The following is a 20,707-nucleotide window of genomic DNA, read 5'->3' on the forward strand; positions in this document are numbered from 1 at the left end:
GGTTGCATCCCAGGGGCTCGGAGGGCTGTCCACCGAGTAAACAGGGAGGGCTGTCCACCGAGTAAACAGGGAGGGCTGTCCACCGAGTAAACAGGGAGGGCTGTCCACCGAGTAAACAGGGTAAATAGGGAAGTGGGCTGTCCTGTTGCAAAGCCGACTGTGGCTGCTGTGTGGAGAAAAGACTGAAGGGAAGGGTGCAAGCCCAGACCAGGGAGGAGGCTCCATAGATAGCTAGGTCTTGCAGAGAAAGTGGGAGCACACAGGCCTCTGGGGGCTCCTGTGGTGTGAGGAAAAGGAAGTGGGGCACAGCTTTCCTGGGTTTTGTCATGAAAGCTGACCCTGGTGTCTCTGAGCCATGGAAGACTTCAGAGGGGATAGTACTGAGGAGGAAGCCAGGCGTGGGCTTGGGAGTTCTAAATGTCTTTGCAGTGCTGGGGGCCCAAAGCCTTGACAATGTCAGATGAGCACGCACCACTGGCTGTGTCCCCAGGCCAACATTTTAAGTAAGGTTTACACATAATGACATAGAATGTTTTTCAGAAGAGGACACAAACTATAACTACACTGTGTGGATTCCCAGCACAACAGCGGTGTCCAGACCGTCACTCTGTGGACCTGATTTGTGATTTGAGTAGATACGTGGCTTACAGCATTTCCTGGGAGGCCCCCTCTGTGTCATTAGGGACACTTGCCTTGAGCTTGCTGTCTGCAGCCCCTGCACAGCTGACAGGCATCACCTGCCCCACAGATTAGACCTTCTGTGTCCTATTTGGAAACTGTAAGGGGACAGTGACCTCTGTCTTTGAAGCACTGTCTAGGTTTTCTGTCCTTAGCCTTGGTTCACGTTTGGGTGCATGGCCACAGAGAATGGATTCGTGTATTGGTATGAACGGAGGTAGAGGTCGAGGTTGTTAATGCGTGTTTGCATGTGTGTGTGGTCTATGTAGGTGTAGTATGCACGTTTAGCTGTACATTTGTGTGCATGCTTGCATATGTAGAGGTGCACATGGGTATGCAAATGTGTGGATGTGTGTGTGCATGTCTGAATGTGTGGAGGGGTGTGTGTATGTTGTATATACGCATGTGCTGTGTGTTTTGGATATGTGGGCCTTGGGGATGGAACTGTGGTCTTCCACTTGCTCAGTTAGGTCTTTTACCCTCTGAGCCCCCTCCGCAGCCTCAAGGTGAACTTTTTCTATGTAGATCCAGTTGACCGGGCACCGCCTCCCTTCCCTGCCCCACTGTGGTGCTGTGTCCTCGTGTCACAGATTAGTTTCTGGACTGTACAATTTCACCTATGAGCAGAGCCTGCCCCATCTTAGCGCAGCCATGGGAGCTTCGTGTCTGGGAGCTTGGTTGTCCTCTTGCAGCCTGCTGGGTGTTCTGGGTCCCTTTCCATTTCCTCAGATAATTTGAAATTGTTGATTTCTGCCAAAGAGAACTGAACTCTGCTGCGGCTTTTGGTGTAAAAAAACGTGCAGATCCTGAGGGTGCAGTTGGCAAATATCTGCATTCATGTAGCTTGTGCCAGTGGAGGTGGGGCTGCCTGCCACACTGGGGTGGCCCCTCAAGCCCCGAGGTGGAGCTGCCCGCCACACTGGGGTGGCCCCTCAAGCCCCGAGGTGGAGCTGCCCGCCACACTGGGGTGTCCCCTCAAGCTCACCAGCCGTCTTCGTGTTCTTTTGCGTTGAGCCATGCTCACTGCTGTCAGAGTGAACGTGTGTATGGAGTCAGCTGTGTGACTTCTGTGGCTCCACACTTGTGTATATAAGGCAGCTAGACACATTTTTTGTGTAAACCTTTTTGTGTGGCAGAGTTTATTCATTTCTCTTGGGAAAGTGCTGAGGAAGCTGGTAGCTGGGTCGGGGCAAGGGCAGGAGGCAGGCGCTCTGTGTTACAGGGAGCAGCCAAACAGTTCCTGAGTGACTGTGCCATTTTACACCCCACAGACATTCTGGTTGCTTTGGTTACTCACCAGCATCTGGTGTGGGCAGTCTTTCCAACTTAGCTATGCTAAGGATAAAGTTTTTGGTTTTTAAACTAGAGTAGCAGATGTTTTTGAATTTTCATAATCGAGTTTTCGTTAATTCTCCCTCATCTCCTCTGCCCCATCTTTCACCAGGCATCTCCCTTTCACTTTCCTGTCACCTGTCACCTGTCTGCCCCTCCTCCTTAAAGCTTCCTTTTCCCAGCTTCTTGGGCCCCACGTAAAAACTGGAAGGTAGCCTCCACAGGTGAGAGGGAGTGCAATGTTTGTTTTGAGCCTGGGTGCTTCACTTGGTGGAATGTTTTCTCTTACCCACTTTCTCATGAGTCCTCTCGTGTCGACGTTCCACTCGTGGGCAGCTGTGCTTCCTCGCTGTGGTGAGCAGAGCACAGGCAGGCATCTCTGTGAGAGGCCAAGTCCCGCAGTTCTCCAACCAGGGGTGGTGTAGCTGGGCTGTACATCTGCATAACCAGGGGTGGTGTAGCTGGGCTGTACTTCCTCATAGCAGGGGTGGTGTAGCTGGGCTGTACTTCCTCATAACCAGGGGTGGTGTAGCTGGGCTGTACTTCCTCATAGCAGGGGTGGTGTAGCTGGGCTGTACTTCCTCATAACCAGGGGTGGTGTAGCTGGGCAGTACTTCTTCATAGCAGGGGTGGTGTAGCTGGGCTGTACTTCCTCATAACCAGGGGTGGTGTAGCTGGGCCTCAAAGTAACTCAGCAATCTGCTCTAATCTTCTGGCTTCTTCTTATTTTCTGGTTCATTCAGTCTTCACCTGAGCTCTCTGTCTTGCAACCCGTCTATTACTGCCCAGGTAAAACTGCCTCCTAAGTAGCTTCCTTTTCCTCTCCTGAGAGCTGGGATATCCTGTTCTGTCAAATCTTCTCTGGTTTGCCATCTTTTCGGCCACTCAATTGGACATCACTTTCAAACATGGGCGCTTCCTTCTACAAACTAACTTTACCTTCCTTTGGGATTAAAGGCATGTACCACCACACCTAAACCTAAGCTTTTCTTTACCCGATACTTGCTCTGTACCAGGCTGGCCTTGAACTCAGGTCTGTTTGCCTCTGTCTCCTGGATTAAAGGTGTGTTTGTATTCCAGCTGGATCACACAGACCTAGGTCTTTGGATGTGATCTCTTGCCAGAGCAGCCATGTTCTGAATTAACATTCCTCTACAGGATAGGCGTTTAAAGACCATCATTTCTCTTCACAATAACATAGGCCTGTTTTTGTGTTTGTTTGTTTTTACATTTTCTACCCATTTGGGGATTATTTGAACATGACACCTTTTATATTTTCTAAATAATATGTAAAGGCCCCTGGAAGGCATCTGGCCTTTTGCTTTAGAGGCTGTCAGCTGGGCTGAGAGTGTGTGGCGTGACCACCCTCCGGCTGCCCAAGGCTTCTCCTCCTCCAGCACTGTTTGGAACCCTCCCATCTTTTCTAATTGAAGGCTAGTTGTCAAATGGCCATCCTTTTCACCCTGAAAATCCACCATGGCTGCCTGGCGCTGATGGGAGCTGCAGGAACCATTAGGAGGTGGAGCGGTGTTTGGGTCCTTCACGTGCTTATGTGATGTTCCTCCTCTCACAGCCTCAGAGCAGGGGCCAGTCAAGTAATGAAACTCACCTGGCAGCCAGACTCGCTCTTTCTCTCTGGCGTTTCTTACTGTATCAGAGTGAGCTGACAAGATGTCCTCTCCACTCTCGCCGCTGTGCTGTGAGCTCAGTCTTGGGAGCTGCGTTTCTACTTCCTCGCTCCCTGTCTGTCTGAACTATGTGAGGAATTTGCATTTTCACAAGCAGCATTTTAAATGCAACATTGGAGCACTTTGCAGCAAGTGTGCTCCTTTTTCTACTGCTGCTGCATCTGGTGGCAGCCTCCCTCCCGTCCACATCAGCCCTGAGCTACCCTAAGTTGCAGTCTCTGCTGCCTGCTTGCTCTCTCTGGCTTGTGGTTTCTGAGTTGTCACCCTGCTGTCCAGACAGTGAACCCATGGCACCTGCAGCATAGAGTGCAGCCCTCCTCCAGGTTTGGGGGGGGGATGTCTTCAACTACACTTAAGATTTTTAAAAGATTTATTTATTATTATGAATACAGTGCTCTGTCTGCATGTATACTCGCAGGCCAGAAGAGGGCATCAGATCACAGTATAGATGGTTGTGAGCTACCATGTGGTTGCTGGGAATTGAGCCCAGGACCTCTGGAAGAGCAGGCAGTGCTCTTAACCTCTGAACCATCTCTCCAGCCCACATACAGAATCTCTTAATGCCTCTATATTCCACTTGCTTTGTGGAATTACAGATTTTATTTATTTATTTATTTATTTATTTATTTATTTTTCAAGACAAGGTTTCTCTGTGTAATAGCCCTGTTGTTCTGGAACTCATTTTATAGACCAGGCTGCCCTCAAACTCATGAAGATCCACCTACCTGTGTCTCTGCCTCCCAGGTGCTGGGATTAAAGGAGTGTACCACCATGCCTGACTTATTTTTATTTTTTTAAGACTGGGTTTTTCTATTATGTCCTGGAGCTCCCTACATAGACCAGGCTGGTCTCAAACTCAGAGATCTGCCTGCCTCTGCCCTCCGAGTGCTGGAGGTAAAGGCATGCGCCACCAGTTTTGTCTTATGACTTTACTCATAGCTGGCTTTCTGTACCCTGTCTGTGGGTTGCTCATCAATGGGTTCAACCAACCATGAACTAAAAGTATTTGGGAAAGTGTGTCCAGATGCACCCCATGTTGTCTTTACTCCCTAACTACACAGCTCTGTAGCCACCATAGCAGTTCTCAGGCCAATAGTAAGCAGTTACCCTCACAGTAAGGCTTACAGGAAGATGTGCCTGGCTTAGGTATGAAGACTGTGGAATTGCACTCAAGGAGACTAAGATGGCTGCTGTCTTTAATTCCACCAAAGAAGCATGTAGGCAGAAGTTAGAATGTTTCTGTTTTGTCGAGTCCACTGTGCCTGCTTCCAGAAGCCTGGAAAGGAGGTGTGTACTCAAGAGGCACACTACAGGGCTGAAGGGATGACTAAGTGGCTAAGAGTACTGACTGCTCTCTCAGACGGCCTCGGTGCAAATCCCAGAACCCACATGGCAGCTCCCACCTACCCATAACTCCAAGACCTAACAATCTAACGCCCTCACGCAGACATATATGTAGGCAGAATACCAATGCATGTAATACAGGAGCAGCCGCCGCCACCACCGCCGCAGCTCCCCTTTGGGGCCACAGGGTGGCTGGAGGTATCTGTTGACACTGGTGTGTGCTTTTTCCCCCATGGTTCTGGGAGGGCAAACTGGGGCCCCACAGATTCTAGGAAAGTGTTCTACCATGACCCAACCCCCACTCATATGTTCATGTTGATTATTTTCCTGTCAGGTAGTGCACTTGAAATTACTGCTGAGGAACCATAGCTCATATCCACCCCTGCTGTCAGAAGGACTGCACTGTGCTGTGACTGTGTGTGGTGACCAGTGTTGCTCTCTGGTGGACTGCGCTGTGACTGTGTGTGGTGACCAGTGTTACTCTCTGATGCACTGCACTGTGACTGTGTGTGGTGACCAGTGTTGCTCTCTGGTGGACTGTGCTGTCACTGTGTGTGGTGACCAGTGTTACTCTCTGATGCACTGCACTGTGACTGTGTGTGGTGACCAGTGTTGCTCTCTGGTGGACTGCGCTGTCACTGTGTGTGGTGACCAGTGTTGCTCTCTGGTGGACTGCGCTGTGACTGTGTGTGGTGACCAGTGTTGCTCTCTGGTGGACTGTGCTGTCACTGTGTGTGGTGACCAGTGTTGCTCTCTGGTGGACTGCGCTGTCACTGTGTGTGGTGACCAGTGTTGCTCTCTGCTGCACTGCGCTGTCACTGTGTGTGGTGACCAGTGTTGCTCTCTGCTGCACTGCGCTGTCACTGTGTGTGGTGACCAGTGTTGCTCTCTGGTGGACTGCACTGTCACTGTGTGTGGTGACCAGTGTTGCTCTCTGGTGGACTGTGCTGTGACTGTGTGTGGTGACCAGTGTTGTTCTCTGATGCTGTGGGAATAATCATGTGGTCTGGTCGATTGTGGTGGCGCACGCCTTTATTCCCAGCACTTGGGAGGCAGAGGCAGGGGGATCTCTTTGAGTTCAAGGCCAGCCTGGTCTACAAAGCGAGTCCAGGGCAGCCAAGGCTACACAGAGAAACCCTGTCTCGAAAAACCAAAACCAAACCAAGCCAAACCAATCATGTGGTCTGTATGCTATTTTGATGAAACACCTTCAGCGTGCATGTGAGGAATGTGGCTTCACTGTTCAAGGCAGGTTTCCTGTTTGCTGGATTGTTTAACCCACCACATACCCTGGTCTGTTACCGAGGTAAGCTTTTAGGTTGAAGTCTCCTTTTATGACAGGATGTCTCTCAATGGCCCCTCCGCCACACTTCCCTCTGAGTTCTGAGGCCGTGTTGTCAGTTGCCACCCAACTTTACACTTTGCCTTTCTGCTCAGTTCATTGTGAGGCAGCAGGCCTGTTTCTTGTTGTCTTTTTTTTTTTAGGATGGAGTTTTCTCATCTTTAGTTATGAGTGACTCTAGGCTGTGCTGTGTGAGGCCTGCACTGCACTGTGACTGTGGTGTCCAGTGTCCTTCTCTGATGCAGTGTGACTGTGCTGAGCCCTGACACAGCACGTAGACAGAGTGTGAGGCCCTTCCGTCCTCTCCCGCCTGCACTTGGTCTGCTCACTTGGCATTCCTGATACTCATTTTACACAATATTTGTTCTCTCTTTTCTGTCCTTTTATTATTGTATTTCTCCTCCACTAATATAACCTTTTTTTTTTTTTTGCTTATACATATTTAGTGTGCTTTAAAAAACAGTCTATTTCCTTCTGTCCCAACACAGCACAAGAGCATCAATGTTTTATATATTGCTGCCTAGTGCTTTTGCTGTTACCCAATGGGACGTCACTCCTCACAGTGCTCGCGCTCTCCCACCTCCTCACAGTGCTCGCGCTCTCGCACCTCCTCACAGTGCTCCCGCTCTCGCACCTCCTCACAGTGCTCGCGCTCTCCCACCTCCTCACAGTGCTCGCGCTCTCCCACCTCCTCACAGTGCTCCTGCTCTCACCTCCTCACAGTGCTCCCGCTCTCCCACCTCCTCACAGTGCTCCTGCTCTCCCACCTCCTCACAGTGCTCCTGCTCTCCCACCTCCTCACAGTGCTCCTGCTCTCCCACCTCCTCACAGTGCTCCTGCTCTCCCACCTCCTCACAGTGCTCCTGCTCTCCCACCTCCTCACAGTGCTCCTGCTCTCACCTCCTCACAGTGCTCGCGCTCTCCCACCTCCTCACAGTGCTCCTGCTCTCACCTCCTCACAGTGCTCCCACTCTCCCACCTCCTCACAGTGCTCCCGCTCTCACGTCTCGCTGTCCCCGCTGTCTGGCCTCGTGCCTCTCCATGCAGAGGACTGCTTTCCTTTCCTGAAAAGCTTCCTGAGATAGGAGAATCAGGTGGCTGGAACCTGTTTGGTGTGTCTAAGTGACTATCCGACAGTCCGCATCTCTGACTTGCCACTGTAATTGTACAAGAGCCAAGGCAGTGGCCATCTCAGGTGCCATGAATACTTAGTGTCCCTTGCTCCTGATGTTCCCTGGCAGGGTCACAATCGGGGCGTGCTCAGCCGTGTGCTCATTCATCAACACGGCGCCTCTGGAGCTGCGGGAAATGAACAGAGGAGACTCGGAGACGGTGTTTAAAGCTGGCAGGCTCATGCTTTAATAGACACAGAATCACAAAGGAAGGGCCAAGCGCCCGCGGCCTCAATAAAAATAGGAAGTTTTTTCTACATGGCAAAGTTCATAATATAAAAAGTTTAATGCTGTCTGGAAAGTGTGTAATTTACAAAAAAAGTCCACGTAGGCCAAAGGTGGCTAAAAATGCATAAGGAGCGTGAATGCCAAGTGGGGAGGTGCCCAGGGCGGTGGGGGTTGGGGGTGGGTGCTGGCGTGGGCATCGCTGAAGGATCCGCTACAAACAGGCCCAGCCCACAAGCCACGTGTACAGTCAGGTCACATGAAACGAAACGTGTGAGGAAAAACTGCACCATTGCTGTTTGCCTCCTTACGAAGAGCACAGCTAAGTATCACTGAGGCTGCTGTGTGTACGCCTGGGGCAGCTGGGCCTGTGGGCGGCACCCCACCCCTGCCAGTGCCGAGGAGGAAGGTGAGCCCTGCACACTGCTGCAGGAACAACGTGGGTTAAAATGCACGCTTCTGTGGGCGATTTTCTGGGGTGTGTTTGCACTTGGGAATCAACTGTGACAGCTGGGCAGCCTGTGGCTGTGCTTTACGGTCACACCAAACTCTAGAGGAAGATGCTGCCTTTCTGGCATGTCTTTGTCTGGTAGAGCAGGGTAGAACATTTAAGAAGAAAATGTGTTAGAAAGGTTTATTTCCTGAGCTTAAGGGAGCATCTTTACACTACCAGCGAAGGGGAAACGGAGACTACTTTTGTACTTTGACCCACATCTGTTGGCTCTTCCCACATGGGATGGAGAGCCAAGTGTAGGAACCACCTGCGCCGAGGGAGAGCCCGCGGGGCCAGTCGGCCTCCTCTGCTTCCTTCAACACTTCCTGGCTGTGGAACAAAATTTCAGGTGTGCACCAGGAGTTGGTAGCCTTTCCTTTAAAAGGCTGGGTAATAGGTGACTTCAGGCTTTGTGAACCAAGAAGCAAAATCGAGACTTGTGTTGTACTTATTAACCATTTTAAATGGTAAAACCCATCATTGGCTTGCGGCCAAAACAAACAACACATCAAACTCATTCACCAGCTTTAGCTTGTGGGTCGTGGCTGCCAACCCCTGACCCGTACAGAACTCTGAACCATACAGTCTCGCGATCTGAGGTGTCCTCCTTGGGATGTAGCTGAAAACATCATTTGATTCTATTTCACGTGCATGAAATCACCAAGACCAACACAGGCGAAGACTCAGATCTGTACACTGGTCCCACTGTTTCTCACCAACTTTGTTTTCCTTCATTGAAACTTACATCGAAGACAAGTAAAAAACATCCCAGGCCCCTTTCGGCTCTTCAGCGTGAATCACTAAGCAAAGGTGTACCTAGGATGCACCAGGGCAGCCTGCAGGGAGTCCTCTGCGGTCTGAGAGGCAGAGCACAGAGAGCCCGGCTCCCGGGCACTTGGGGGGAAGGGCTGATGTGGTGGCCGAGAAGGGCGGAGGCCGGCCACCTACATTTGTGCTGAGGTTGATTCTCGGTTGCCGAGGACCTGACTTTGCGAGCTGAATGCACAGTGCTGGGTTTGGTTTTCATTTGCTACATGGCGAGTTAGCTCCCTGCTGACATCAGACAGAGCGTACATGCTGCTTCATGGAGGTTTCTCTCCCAGGGCTGGGCCAGGCTACAATGTTTGTCAACAAGGTTGCTGGGTCAAACGCAGAGTCCTCTATGACAGAACTCACTAGAGTAACAGGGAGCCAGGTTTTATGGAGCACACTGAGGCAGATGGAGCAGTCAGTGGCTGCAGAGTGAGGTCCTGGCATCACCGGTGCAGTGGTGCGGGCTGAGGCAGAAGGATTGCTGCAACCCTGAAAGGCTAGCGTGGGCTAGAGGCCCTGCTGTAAAAAGCCACAACCAGAGACAAAACCAAAGTCAGATCCTGCTCGGGGTCAGAAGTGCCCTTGGGGGTCATGACATCAGGTCTCTAGACCCCCGTGACGATGGGCCCTGGTTCAGATGACTGCTCCCACAGTGAGGCCGGAAGGGCCTCAGTACTAATACAGAGTGTTTCCTCCGACCCGGTGGTGGTGCAGCTGCTGCAGCAGAGTAAAGACTGCCCGGGCAGATACGGACTCGGTGGAGCGGGCAGTCACAGGGACCAGCTGGGCTGTGGGGGCTGGAGATGGAGAGGGAGGTTCGCAGCGACAGGAGAATAAGTGCAGCAGGGCAGCTGATGGAGTGCCTGGGGTCTGCTCTGTCTAGCCAGGGGATTCCTTTTTTTTTTCTTTTCTCTTTTTTTTTTTTAAATAAGGAAATTGAATAATTTCAACCATATCCCCAGGAAAACTTGATTATTACTACTTATGGATGAATATTCAAAATTTGACATTTAAAATTTCTTGAGCTTTTAAAAATAATAGCTATAAATGCAAAGTACAATTGATAATAAAACCAAGTGTTTTTCCATGTACAAAAAAGGTCAGTTATGTTTTAAAAGCACAACGTTGTGTTTTAAACCACAATTGCATAGTTTTAAAATGCCTGGACAAGAGTACAGAATTTTTTTTTTTTTTAAGAAAATTCAAGTTTGGCCAACAGTGGGGTCAAAGGGCCCCTGGCCTCGCTCATGGGAGCAGCTGGGGATGCGGGCTTTCAACATGAGTTACTGCATTGTGGCTGTGACTTCCGTATCCACCAAAATGGCTACAATTTAATCACAAAGAATTGGCATTTTAAAAACCACAGTTCTCCTTTTGGCTAATGTCATGCATCAGTGCAGAACTTAACGTTATACATCCCACCAGCGCCTGGAAGCCCAGCAGGAGCTGCCTGTGCTCCTGCAGGAAAGGCATGCAGAGACTTGGTAGCAAAACCCGTGCTGCCTCCTTCCCACAGGTCCTGTGGCAGAAGCAGGGCAGAGAGGCAGAGGAGGCACTGCCGTTCCTATGCTGCGCAAGACCTGCTTTTGGTGAATCTGGCCCAGGGTCTACCCGTGAGTACAGTGGTATTTGGCATGGTGGGACCTGGCCCAGGGAGCCCACCTATCCGAGGAGAGATGGTGGCGTGTGGGTGACTGCACTAGACGAGGGGCCAGGGCAAGACAATGCTTTAACATTTGGAGGAAGGGAAGAGCCTTCCTGGGGACAGGAACTTGTAACCATTGGCCAAGGGCAGTCTCAGGGGGCGTGTGGTGGCTGTGGTGCTGAGGCCACTAGATGTTGTCAGTGCCGCTGTCTCCGTGCACCAGTGGCCGTTGGCGGGGACTTTGGATGGCACCTCGTCACGCTGCCGCTGCACAGGCAGCTCCTTCAGTTCCAGCCTGTCTGCCCCGCCCTCCTCTTTGCCATGCCGAGGGGACAGGTTCAGCAGGCTGAGGACATCTCTTTTGGATGCCAAGGCTCCCGGCGCACCTCGGCATATTCTCCGGGGACCCCTGGGGGGCTGGGGTGTGCTCTGCCAGAGCATCTTGAGGCTGTGCACTGCCTGCACCTTCTCATCGGGGGCATCGGCTGGACTGGAGCGGGCAGAGCCAGCTGAAGAGTAGGAGAGTGCAGGAGACGGCGCACTGCACGCAGGGGACTGGTGGCCTGAGGCAGGGGATGCGTTCCGAGGGGACTTGGAAATGTGCGCACTGTAAGGAGAGCTGGGGTACTTGAGTCTAAAGAGCGGTGGGTCTGCTGGGGAGGCTGGGGTGTCACGGCCAGGTGACGGGTGGCTGCTGCCAGGAGGGCTCGGGCCATCCTTGCCTGACACCTCTGCTGTGGTAGGGCTGCTCACCTTGGGCAGGGATGAGCTCCTGGCCGGGGGCTGGGGTTTGGCGGTGAGTGGTGACAGCTGACTCCTCTGGTGGGAGAGGACAGGCTTGCTGAAGGCGCTGGTCTCTGAAGCCCTGAAGACCGTGGTGCTGTTGGGTGCTACCATGCCGTCTTCTCGGTCAGGGCCCTTGCCTGCTGGGCCACCACTCCTCTGAAGGCGCTCTACCGCCAGGAGGTGGCTTTTGGTCTCCTCTAGGATCCTCTGGGCCAGCTCCTGGGGGTCGAGCTTGGGGGTGGTCTCCTCCTGGGACTTGACGGTGCTGTCGGTCTCCGTGCTGGACTGGTCCGACTCACCTGTGTCTGAGCTGGCCAGTTTCCCCACTTTCTGGAAGGGTGAGTTTGGGCTTGGGATCAGGGTCATCTTCACGGGGGAGTTGGGCGTGCTGACACTCCCCTTGGAGCTGACTGACAGCCTCACACCGCCCGGTGCTCTGACGCACGGCTGCTTGGGGTCTGGGGAGAAGCGTGCCCTCCCGTCACTTTGGTAGGCTGCCAGTGGCTCCATGCTGATAATGGAGAACCCCTCGTATTCTTCTTCTTCCTTGCTTGTCCCACGTCTGCCCTGGGGGGACAGCTGGCGCCGTGGCAGGGTGGCTCGTTGTGTGTGGGTGCTCTTGGCTCTATCATAGTCCTGTCGTCCTCGGGGGGCCCCGCCTTCCAAACCCGCCTCGGGCTTGGAGACGAAACTCATGGAGGAGGCAATGGAGCTGAGACTGTACACAGAGATGGCATCGGAAGCAACGCTGTCCGCCCCCGTGGGCGAGAAAGGAGGGTGCTGGTAGCCCAGGGGCAGAGCATTGGACACGGACTGCGCTGACGCCAGGGACTCGAGGGAAGATGAGCTGTCCAGGCTGAGGCGCTTGGGGAGCTCAGTGGAATCTAGGCGTAGAACAGGCAGGCCAAAGGGCAGTTAGGATCCGACAGACTGATGCATCCTTAATGTTAGAAGCTGGCAGAGACTTACTATGTAACTTGAACTAACTCTCAGTCCTCACGAACAAGAGGAACATCCTGAGACCGGCCTCAGCCCACACAGCCCTTCTCAGCTCCTGTCACCTTCCACTCAAGCCTGAGTCCTGACTGGTCTGGTGACTGTCAATAGTGAGCTCATAGCCCAGGCCCAGCACTTCAGGCTGGTGTCCAGTGGACACAGGGCACAGAGCTCCTCCTCCTGCCTCTTCCCGGCCTCAGCAGACATCTCATACAGTGCACTTTCTTCCAAACCCTCAAACCATGGCTGCCACCCAGCTGCCATCCTGTTACCCCTGGGACAGCAGCAAGGCCAGGCATGCCCCCTCATGGCCCTGGAGTAGGACAGGTGCGTCCTGACGCCATGCCACGTCCCATTAGCTCCACCGTCTCCAAGTCTTGTCCCCACTTGGGTGTTCCTTAAGCCTGAGTTCCTTGCCTCTGGCCTCAGGCCAGCTCATGCGCTTCCTGTGCCCCCACAGACGAAGCTCCCCAGAGCAAGGGGCTCCGTGGGCCCCGCCCTGGAAGACTCTAACACAAACTAAAGATGCGTTCCTCACTATCCCTCAGAGGGACTAGAGGTGCTTACCGAAGAGCGACAGCAGGGCCTGGAGTGCAAAGTGGGTAGTGCGCCGGCTGGCCTGCTTCCCGGTTTTCAGGATCACTTCCTCTTGGCCCACCTCACACAGGTCAAAACCTAGAGGAACATGGGAGATGCCGGATGCTGTGCATGGGCCTCCCCATGGGCAGCACGGCGGGGTGCCAGGAGAAGCACAGCCTCACTGTGCTTGTGGAAGTTTGCCTGGCTCTTGTGCCTGGACTCACAGAGTCCACAGAAGAGTCTGCTCAGACTCTCCAGGACAAATGTGGCTGCTCTGCTCAGCACTGGGCAAGGCTCCAGCTTGGCCCCCAGGAAGCAGGCATGTCTGCCTGCATGCTCTCCATGTCTCTTGCCCTCGGGGCTCTGAGATGTACTTCTACTAAAACGAAGGCCACCTTTTGTGCCCAGGGGGGCTGCCAGCTCCCCATCCTGTGGGTTTTAATGAGCCTCAGTGTGGCACAGAGGGCATTGGGCTTTCTTGAGAGGCTGGCTAATGAGCTGCTGACGCTGCAGTTAATGGTTTCAGAGATGACATAGTAGACACAGTGGTGCCACCTGTGGTCCTAGTGCTTGGAAAACTGAGGTGAGGTCGTCCCTTGTGCCTCAGAGTTCTAGATTAGCCAAGCATCACAGAGGCAGACAGACATGTTCTCCCAGGCCCTGTGGCTAAAGCTTGTCCCCAGAAGAGACCAGCCAGGCTCCCTACTTGAGACATCAGTGAGCCTGCTGGAGAGACTGGGAAGGCAAGGGAGCTTGTGTGAGGGACCCCAACGCAGGGTGTCAGGGGCTGAGGGCATGCCGCCCTAGACTGAGTGGCGGGACATTTCACCAAAGGGCCTCTGCTCCTCTTCTGCTCTCGGCTGGGGCTTGGACACTCGTTCCCCAGGAGACCCACAGGGCACCTGGTTGCTATGGGAAACTTTCCTCTCTGGACTGAAGCATAAACAGGTGCGGCCCGCAGATGTCATCGTGTAAAGGGTGAGTGTTGCTGTAAGTGAAATGCTTCAGATAGAACCCTCTGCTTTTGCCAGAGACTTGAATTGGCTCTCCCACCACCAACGGCCTGTGCTGTGTTAGCACAGGGAACCTAGCCGAGGATGAGAGACTCTGGGGACCAGACCTGCCGCATCCTGCTCCCCTCTCCACTCTGCCTCCAGGAAGGACCAGGTGTGTGTGTGTGGCTTCCTGAGCCCCTGTCTAGAGGTGCACAGGACACTAGTGGAACTAGCCCCAGGAAGAGCCAGGGCTGTTCTCCATGACAGCTGGCAAAAGAGGCGGAGGGCCGACAGTACCATGCCACACGCTTGGTGTTAGCCTTGCTGAGAGACATAGACGGAGCCTCATCTTCCAGTGCTACGCCCATGTCACTGCCACAAAGGCCACTGGATAGCTGCCACAGGCGTGAAGACAACCTCAGGGGCGGAGCCAACCTTAGGGGTGGAGCCAACCTTTCCCGTTAGCCTCTGCTGCTTGCTGATGGCATTTGTGTAGACACAAACTCCCCAGGTTTGCCCTAACTCCAGCTCAGAGACAGCAGCAAGGGTGGGTCTATCTTCTACCTTAGATAGAAATTATAGGTATGAAAACACAGGCAGAGCGCCAGGATGTGCAGCCCTGTAACCCTGGCATCTTCCACGGACTGTGACATCGCCCAGAGAGGCCCTGCCCCTTCCCTACTCTAACCCTGAGCTGTTCTTGGCACTCCTGTCCTAGTCTCTGAGGTTCGGCCTGGCCGCCACCCTCCCCCCAGCCAGCGGCCCCTGGAGAGGTGCTGAGGGAAGGACACACTGGAGAGGACACTGTGAAGGAGGGAAGTGGGCTTGACCCAACAGAAACAGGAGGGACAACAGTAAAGAAAACCACAGTGAAGTAGCTCAAGTCACAGGTGCGTGGTCCTACCGAGAGCTGCCAGGAACTCATGACACCCTGGGAGCCGCCACAGCTGGACGCTGAGGGAGACCGGAATGGGGGCCGAGGCAAAGTCCTGCTCCTTCTCACAGGCCTGCAACTGCGCCAGCACCTGATGGAGCTGAGGGAGGGAGGGACAGACGTGAGCATAGGCCTGCCAGCCTTTGACCCCCCCGCCCAAGCCTCACGTTACCATGTGCTGCCGACCTCTCATGACGCCGGCAACACCTGGAGGTCCCTGGACAGTGTGGTCATGCCGACTGCCCACTGTGCTGGGCATGGACTGTGGCAAGGCGCTGTGAGGAGCAAGCCTCCAGGGCCCCAGCTCTGCGTCAACCTCTGTCTCTCCACAGCCCAGGAGAGGCTGTGGGGGTTGGGGAGGGAGCTGGGACTCGCTGCCTGTCTGATTTTGCTTACATACCTAATTAAGGCCTTTAGGGTCTTGCACTAGGTGGGAAGATTTGAATGCTACGTCTGTAACTGCAACGCTCATGGAAAAGTGCAAGTGGACCCGCTCAGGTGTCACTATGAACTCGGCTTCAGGGGTGGGTAGGGTGTTCAGCCTGTGTATGTCATTGGCTCTGCCCCTGTTGCCCTAGTGGAACTTGAGAGGTCAAATCAAGAACAGAGTGGAACAGGAAAAGGGTAGCCAGAGCAGAGGAGGGGACAAGCCACAGCCCAGAGCTCTGTGCCAGTGTCATGTGCACAGAGAGTGAGCCCAGGGCACCGGGCTGGGCGGGCGGGGGCTCACCTGGCAGCAGGTGCTGCTTAAACTTGTACTTACCATTCCCACCATATTTTTAACAGCCTTCAGCCAGCAGAGTGTGAGAAAGAGAGAGAGAGAGAGAGAAAGAGAAGAGTTTAGATTCAAGCACAGCAGTTATGCACACCAGCTGATCGCTGCCTTAGGAAGCACTGCACCAGCACTGGCTCTGACTGGAGAAGAGCGAGAGGCAGCGAGGGGGTACACAAGAGACGCCTCGGCCCGTGGCCAGTCATCCTGGGGACCACAGTGAGCAGACCCAAAGTCCCTTTGTCCCATGAAAGGAAGAGGCATAAAGAGCTGGCACCTCGAGGCTCTTGGCCTTGCGCGCAGTGTAGGCTGCAAGTTCTGTGGTCTTGCCTGGGGGACACAGACTTGCGTTCTGAATGTTTTAACATGCATTGGTCTTTTCAGCAAAGAGAAGAGGTATATTAACATAAAAAAAACAGCAAGGAGCTCAAGAAGCCCAGGTTCCTGGCTGGGTCTGTGTTCCACATGATGGCGAGGAGTCTTGGGGAGCCACTGAGCATCTATCTGTCCTGGTGAAGCCCGTCTGGCGAGCCCAGAGTGCACACGGCCGAGACCGGCTGACAGACCTCAGCAACACTGCTGATCCAGCTACAGCCTCCAGAATGACCAGGAAAACCACTCTGTGCATCCTTGAAAACTGCCCTCCAGAGCCCCACCCCCACCCCGCCTGCACCTGGGGTGCACTCTGGAACCTCAGTGGCCAGAAGAAAACTCAGGGGACAGAGAAGCTACAGAATCCTACTAGGAATGGGGCTGCTCAGAGCTCAGAATCAAAATCCTAACCCTGAATCCTTCCCACACTTCCTCAAAGCTGCCTCCTCTTTAAAAGGTGCTGTGCAGCTGGCTTTGCCCTCAGGGGCTGCCCAGTTAGCTGGGAGAGCTGGGTAAGATGACAAGGCCTGAGAAGACGGTGGCTGGGGGGTTCTGGAGACACCAGGACCAGAGGTGAGGCTGTGAGCCCTACGACCCTGCCTGTTCAGAGCTGCCGTTCCCTAGCCCTTCTGTTCACAGAGGGAAGCCATGCTCCCACACTGCTGACAGGCCTGCCTGGGCCCACTCACTGTCTCTCCCTGCAGCCTGCGCCTGGCCCCTGGCTGCACTCACCCGGCTGATGAGCTGCTCTCCCGTCTCCGAGGCCGTGATGAGCTTGCACAGTGCTTGCAGGGCTGCGTTAGGCAGACCTGAGCCAAGACAGAGGAGCAGAAGTCATCTTCAGGGGAAAGCTCCAGATGCTCAGCACCGAGAGCAGTGGGCTACAGGTTGGCCAGGCCAGAGGTGGCATGTCCTTGTGTGGCCTCCAGAGAAGAGGGACCCTCACCCCAGTTCTGTCTGCCTGACAGCATAGTTCCCAGGTAGTGGTACCCCTGTGCCACCCTAGTTGGTCTGTGGTTCTGCCAGAAACACAGCTGCTGATGGCAGAATCTGCTGTGGCCATCAATTGCCCATGACCACCTCACGTCCCCTGGGAAGGGACAGAGCCCAGTAGGGCCACCATACCATCATCAGGGAAGACTGAGTAAGGTGGGTGTCAGCCATGCATCATTGGCAGTGGCTGTCTGGGACTCTCGGTTACTTCTGGGGATGCTTCTAGCCTCCTTGTGCCTCACAGTCCCCTCTGTGCCACAGCAGCTTACCCAGCAGGGCCTGGAGGGTGCTACTGCATTGCTGCAAGCGCTCGCCGGGGTCCGAGGTTGGAAAGAAGACAGCTGCTGGCAGGCCACTGGCAGCAGAGTCCAGCCGGAAGCCCACGGCAGTGAGGAGAGCCTGCCATCCGGGGATGCCGCCCACTTTGTTCTCTACGCTCTGCTGAGATGTGTACATGGCATTGCGCTGCCCGTTCTGGATCCGCTGCAGGGACTTCTCCACCTAGTGGGAAACGAGACCATCAGAGACCCAGCTCTGCCCTGTTGCTCCTCCTGGGGCTCTGGGGGAAGCCAGTGCTGTGCTGACTGTGGCCCAGCCCCGAGGACCTGGTGTCGGAGCTGCAGGGCTCCTCCACTCTGCAGAGACAGCCTTAGGTCAGAGCCTGCCCAGCCCTGCACCTGGCTGATTACAGTCGCCCTCGTGTCTGCAGCGGTCTGGGGTGTACCCAGGAATGTGTGTGTCAACAGCACTGCATGTCTGCTCCCTGGCTGGCCCGTCAGGTCTCTCCCAGTGGACACCGGCTCTGTCCTGAGTTGTCACAGGCCCCGAGGCACACATGTTGTCCCCAAGAGGCTTGTCACCTGAGGCTTCTCTTAGAGTGCAGCACAGACGTCTGGGGGAGAGAAGGGTTCACTTACAGTGGTCAGGAGTGGCTGTCGCTGGGACGGAAGGGTCTAGGAGACACCCTGCCTCCTACAGGAGAAATGTGCTGATAGAGTGGGGTGGAGCTGGTGTGGCTCCGGCACTTCCCGTGAAGGGGAAAAGCAGCACCTGTACCTGCAGCCTGAGGCCTCCTAAGGCCCTGAGAAGCCTGGCTGGACAGAGGCATGTGGGGAGAGGGCATGGGAGGTGTGGTGGGGGACAGGGTAACAGAATGCTAATGTCTCTACATCCCTGGGGCTGTTGACAGCAGGGCTACTAGAGTCCTCTAGGTACAGCACGTGTGGACAGCCCATGACCCAAGCCTGAAGAGTGATGTGCCTTCTCTTTGACCAGTGTGCACAGAGCGCCCGGACCCAGGGTGTAGGGTCTGCAGGGCGCTGCTCGGGTTTTCCCCATGGGATCAGATGCTTACAAAGCCTGCCCGCCGTCCTGCCCACCTGGCCCCCAGCGTTCTTCCCACGCCTGCAGTGGGTCCTCTGAAGCTAGGGTCCCAGCCCTGGCCTGTGAGGTGACCACAGAGTATTGTGTCCATGAGACGTGGGTCCCAGTCCGGGTTGGGAATGACTGGAAACTGCTCTCCACATGCTCAGCAAAGGGAAGAGATGGGACATGCTTTGTGTCACTGTTTTATGTTGTAGTCCAGGTCAGCCTTTAGCCCCTGTCCCTTCTGAGTGCCATCTTAACTGATCACTTCTAACTCTGCAGGTGCCTTCAGGCCTGTGAGGGACCTGGGGTCTGACTCCAGCCTGGGACTCTTCCCACCCATCCACCCAGAGGCTTTCCAGTGTGGGAGGAAGGATCTGGTCACCTTGTGCTGTCCCTCCCAGCTGGCTCTCATTGGCACCTTGACCAGGTTCCCCAGAGGGCGCCGTCAGCCCTTACCAGGTGCAGCAGTACGCGCAGGGCGTCCCGTGCGCGCTCCGGGTGCTGTAGGATCTCCGTGAGGGCCTGGCCGATGAGGGACGAGGGGCTGTTCAGCTTTACATCACTCCCGATAAGTGTGAAACCTGAGGGCAGCACAGAGGGTCCCTCAGGGGCAGCACTGCCACCCCAGCCATTTCCTCCCAACCGCTCAGCTAGAGAGCTGGCCACTGGCCTCTGGAGCAGCCACTGCCCTGGGCATCCTGAACTGGAGGGGGGCGTGGTGCGCCATAACACCTGCCAGTGCACGGCCTTATCTACGTCTTCCAGTGGCCAAACCAAGGGTTGTCCCCGTCCCCAGCACAGGGTTTTAGATTAGGCATCACTGAAAGACACCACTGTCCACTGGTGCTGAGCTGTGTGTTCCCTCTGAGGGTAAACTGCTCCTTAGTCCAGAGGGTGATGGCTGATGCACCCAGAACCCGCTTCCTGCCCTTCCACAGCTGCAGAATGAGGCGGGGGTGGGTGGGGAAACACCCAGGGCCCATTGATGGGCTGCAGCTCCCTACCTGCCCAGTTGGACGGGTGTGAGAAGGCCTTGCTGCTTTGTACAGCCTTCATGGCCTCACCCAGGGAGGCACTGGCCTTTAAGCCATTCAGCAGGGAGGAGTAGAAGGCATGGATAAACATCTTGGAAGCTGCTACAGGCACTGGCCACAGAGCCACGAGTACACACTGTGCACCAGCAGCTAGGAAGGCCCGTGTCAGTGCCACCAAGCCATCCGCTGTGATGCGGCCGTTGGACTCCTGGGAAGAGCTGAGCACCACCAGCTTCACCGACAGCCGCAGGTCCAGGAGGTCAGCAGCAGTGAGGAGCAGCTCCCGCAGGGGCGGGCAGTCTGAGATGCTTTCTACATCGCTTGCATCATCCTGCACCCGCAGCGACTCGGGGATGGTGTAGGGGTGGCCAAAGGAGCTCTTGCTGCTGGCGGGGTTGCCCTCCGTGTTGGGTGTGAGGACTAAGGCTGACAGTTTCCAGGAGACATGGGTGGCAAAGTGGACACACTCTGCCTGGGTCAGGGCACTCATGACCCTCTCCTTGGTGGCCATGCTGCCCACAAGGGGCTGACAGCCCAGAAGCTCTGATACCATGTATGCCTCCTCCTCTGCCGAAGGCATTGGCCCCCACAGCCACCTGTCCATCACTGCTGATGGGAGCTTAGGGTTGCCTATGACAGCTGCCATGGCGGTGGAGCTGGAACATGTGGGCGGGGTCTTCCTCAGGTGGCACTACAAGAAGAGACACACAGTACTGTCAGCCAGCAGGGCACTGGGGGTCCCTGGTAACACCATTCACACTGTTTTCAGCACCTTTGTGACCCAGTGCAGCCTGCCCCCTCAGACACCAGGACAAGGTGGTGAATACCAGTTCCCTGCTGCCAGCAGAGTAGAGGCTTTCCCGGACGCTGGCATCACCCAATGCCTAGTGAGCCGTGTGAGCCAGGCAGGGTTGCGGACACCAGCTCCTTCCCCCTGGAGTCAGCTGTGGAGATTTCAGAAGGGTTTCCTTTCCCTCTGAACTGATTCTGCCCCTTGAGAAAGTTATTCTTCAACAACAAACTAAAAATTAAGACTTTCAAAACTACTGAGGCAGAAACTACCCCATATGGAGTGTGGTCTGGGTCTGGGTTGCTAAGCCCACTCAATTCTTCAGGCTGCCTGGGGACCCCAGCCAGGCAGCATGT

At 54.8% G+C, this 20,707-nt stretch overlaps 1 protein-coding gene across 5 annotated transcripts in view; it reads right to left on the minus strand.

Moving 5' to 3' along the window:
* Positions 1–7,719: 7,719 nt before the first annotated feature.
* Positions 7,720–20,707, minus strand: part of TTC28 (tetratricopeptide repeat domain 28) — a 440,803-nt gene continuing 427,815 nt past the window's right edge. For 4 of the 5 annotated variants that reach the window (XM_084764313.1, XM_084764311.1, XM_084764314.1 and 1 more), the window contains 8 exons: positions 19,532–20,252; positions 18,984–19,108; positions 17,429–17,660; positions 16,899–16,975; positions 15,786–15,809; positions 14,993–15,122; positions 13,082–13,189; positions 7,720–12,402 (listed from right to left, as the gene is read on the minus strand). In XM_084764313.1, coding sequence (XP_084620439.1) covers positions 10,817–12,402; positions 13,082–13,189; positions 14,993–15,122; positions 15,786–15,809; positions 16,899–16,975; positions 17,429–17,660; positions 18,984–19,108; positions 19,532–20,252 — 3,003 coding nt within the window. In that variant the 3' untranslated portion in view covers positions 7,720–10,816. The remainder of the gene's footprint in view (positions 12,403–13,081; positions 13,190–14,992; positions 15,123–15,785; positions 15,810–16,898; positions 16,976–17,428; positions 17,661–18,983; positions 19,109–19,531; positions 20,253–20,707) is intronic. The other variant, XM_084764312.1, reaches the window with a different exon arrangement.

Source organism: Acomys minous, assembly GCF_964271855.1.
Source record: "Acomys minous genome assembly, chromosome: 16".
Classification (NCBI taxonomy): Eukaryota; Metazoa; Chordata; class Mammalia; order Rodentia; family Muridae; genus Acomys; species Acomys minous.